Source organism: Erigeron canadensis, chromosome 3 (genome assembly GCF_010389155.1).
Source record: "Erigeron canadensis isolate Cc75 chromosome 3, C_canadensis_v1, whole genome shotgun sequence".
In the NCBI taxonomy this organism is placed as follows: domain Eukaryota; kingdom Viridiplantae; phylum Streptophyta; class Magnoliopsida; order Asterales; family Asteraceae; genus Erigeron; species Erigeron canadensis.
The window spans coordinates 30,445,657-30,448,511 of NC_057763.1; the positions used below are offsets into that span (position 1 = coordinate 30,445,657).

General features: G+C 32.5%; 1 protein-coding gene across 1 annotated transcript; it reads left to right on the forward strand.

Moving 5' to 3' along the window:
- The first annotated feature begins 541 nt into the window (after positions 1-541).
- LOC122594167 (B-box zinc finger protein 20-like) lies at positions 542-2,636 on the forward strand. The gene is made up of 3 exons (XM_043766638.1): positions 542-795; positions 1,046-1,436; positions 2,140-2,636. Exons 1-3 carry the CDS (start codon positions 610-612, stop codon positions 2,145-2,147), a joined length of 585 nt encoding a protein of 194 aa, XP_043622573.1. The 5' UTR covers positions 542-609; the 3' UTR covers positions 2,148-2,636.
- Positions 2,637-2,855: the final 219 nt, after the last annotated feature.

Genomic DNA, 2,855 nt, shown 5'->3' on the forward strand with positions numbered 1-2,855 from the left:
GATATAAATACGAGCACAAAATGTGAAACGTGTCGAGTATGATTATATTATTAACTCAACACAAAATCTGTAGGAGCTTTGTAAACGAGTCGAGTATGATTTCTAACATATATTCTCGAGTATTAAGATCATAGTGTACATTTTGAAGCTTTTGCATCAAGTTTGAGATTTTTTCGAGTTAGAATTCATATCTGTATCAACAAGACTAGTAAAATTAGAAAATTTATTTCTAAAAAAGGATAATAATATAATATATATCTAATAATGGGACAAACTAGAAAATACACAATAGAAATCAAGATATGGTTCCATCTTAGTTATAGCCCACACTCCTACCAAATGGGCTTTATTACCCAATTTAAAACTTTCACCTCCCCCACCACTCAATCCAAGTTGCCACTTTATTTGTCCCTATTGTCCCTACCTTTCATACACACACTTAAAGCTCTACCAACTAGAAGTTAAAACAACACTCTTTCTACAGCTTACTTGTGAGCCCATGCCCTTTTCCTTTTTCCATATATACTCTTTCACTTCATATCAAAGGTGCCATCACATCTTCTTCTTATATTTCTATAACTCCCCAAACCCCACTTTTAACACATAATTATGAAGATCCAATGCGATGTTTGTCACAAATCCGAAGCAGTCGTTTACTGCACTGCCGACGAGGCATCTCTTTGCAACGCTTGTGACCACCGTGTTCACCATGCTAATAAACTTGCTAGCAAACATCCTCGTTTCTCTTTACTCAATCCTTCTTTTAAAGACTCCCCTCGTTGCGATATTTGTCAGGTACAAATTTTCTTAATGTGTGTGCATGCACTTTATTTTAAAACAAACAAATAAGCAGTTTTAAATAATAGACAAATTAACTGTTTATTTAAAACTGCTTATTTCATCCTCAAATTAAATAGGAGTCCTATTAATTACTAACCAACTAAACAGTTGGATAAACTATCACAAATACAACCAAAAGTGTTTATTTGTTTTTATCAAAACGCAATAATTAATCCAATCTCATTTCTATGTAAATGATAAGCAGGAGAGGAGAGCTTTTTTGTTTTGCAAAGAAGACCGGGCGATTTTATGTAGAGAATGTGACATTCCAATACACACGGCAAACGAACACACACAAAAACACACTCGGTTTCTTCTCACGGGCGTGAAGCTCTCGACATCATTATCTTGTTATGATAATTCTTCATTTCAACAAACCCCTTGTTCATCAAACTCAAACTGTTCTATTGAAAATGATAGTACAAAAGGTATTGGGGCTAGGAATTATCAAAGGGGAGCTTCAATTAGTCCTAATGATTCGAATTGTAGTATGAGCGGCCATGACCATGAAGAAGGTGGCAGGAGTATTTCCGAGTATTTGATGGAAACACCCGGATGGCATCTTGATGAATTTCTTGATGATCCTTATGGTTTTGGTAATTAGTTTAATTAATTATTATCCAAATGAGCACCTTTTGTTTGAATAAAACTACAACTTTTTTTTTTCCTTCATGTTTTGTGCAAATGTGGCTCTTTGAGAACCTTAATATTTTGGTCGAAAAGTCATTTCACATTTAATATAATATTAATTTCGTTTTATTACGGACTATATATGTCAAACAGAAGTTATAATAAGGATCAAGATGACTATTTTTCAATCTAGTCATGCAAAGATTATGTACTGTAGTACTTAAGTAAATATACGTATATACATTCACGTATATTTTCAGTTTATACAACGTTAGCTAGATTATATCTCACAACTCTTTTGATGACGAGTAATCTCAAATACCGCTAGTTTGAAGATATTTTAGTCATAACAATAAATTGCTTGATTTATAGTTTTTTCTTCTTTTCTGTTTTGAAAACGACAATTTTAATAAAACTATATCTAGCAAGGAGCTAAACAATAAACGAAATTATATAATAGTTAAGAAAGAGGTTTATATCTCTTTAAAATTGGAAAAGATGACATGAATGATAGCCTTTATTATTTTGGGCATATATTAGTATTAAGTTTTGGTCATGGTCCCTTCCCTTTTTGTACGTAGTTTCATTTTCAAAAAACTTACTAGTGTAATTTAATGTATGAAAAATATTCTTTTTGTCTTACACCTCTCATATCATGTTCATTGACAGGTTTATAACAAGCATGCATATTGATGTTGCCATTTATGACATATATATGATCCTGACAGCCACGCCAAAATTTGGGTTGTTAATGGTCACATGAAATGAGCCTTTTGTGTAAATTCCTTATTTTAGAAGATACTTGCCGAAGGGAGTCGTCAATAATAAGTTCAACCGTTCGTCGATACAGATCCGTGAAGATCAAAATAAGAGTTTATTTTTCTCATTTAATCTTCATCCATCTAAGAGAGCAACATTAACCATAACCCATCATGTACACAAGTACATTGTAAAATTCTCACTTTTTGCCCTTTTGGGTTCTGTTCTGTTTATGGGCCGGTGGATTCCTTTTGTTTTTTCTTGAGTAGTTGGGTCATGGGTTACTTGCTTGGTTTGGGGATTTTTGTGTTCTTCAATTACTTTTTCCTTTGTATTTTTTTTTTTTTTTTGTTCCGTCAAGGAATAAATTTAAGTATTGCTAAAGTAGTGACTATGCAAGTTTGAAACCAATTCTCATAAAAGTGGGTATAGAACTAGTATAACATTTGTAGTTAAAAAAAGTTATAAATGCACACTGCCTTTAGAGAAAGAAAAAGAAAAGGAAAAAGAAAAAGAAAAAAAGGGTAAAAGTAATGCAGAAAAAAAAAAAGTTGAATATGAGTATATGATCCCAAAAAGGCTAATCCAACCCAAGTCCCAAGCAAGCCCAACATGAGACACAAAAG

Excerpts from the sequence above, each read along its gene's own strand:
- LOC122594167 (XM_043766638.1), top strand. The coding sequence starts at position 610 with ATGAAGATCCAATGCGATGTTTGTCACAAATCCGAAGCAGTCGTTTAC. Across the intron at positions 796-1,045 it reads CTCGTTGCGATATTTGTCAG|GAGAGGAGAGCTTTTTTGTT; the intron begins GTACAAATTTTC and ends AATGATAAGCAG.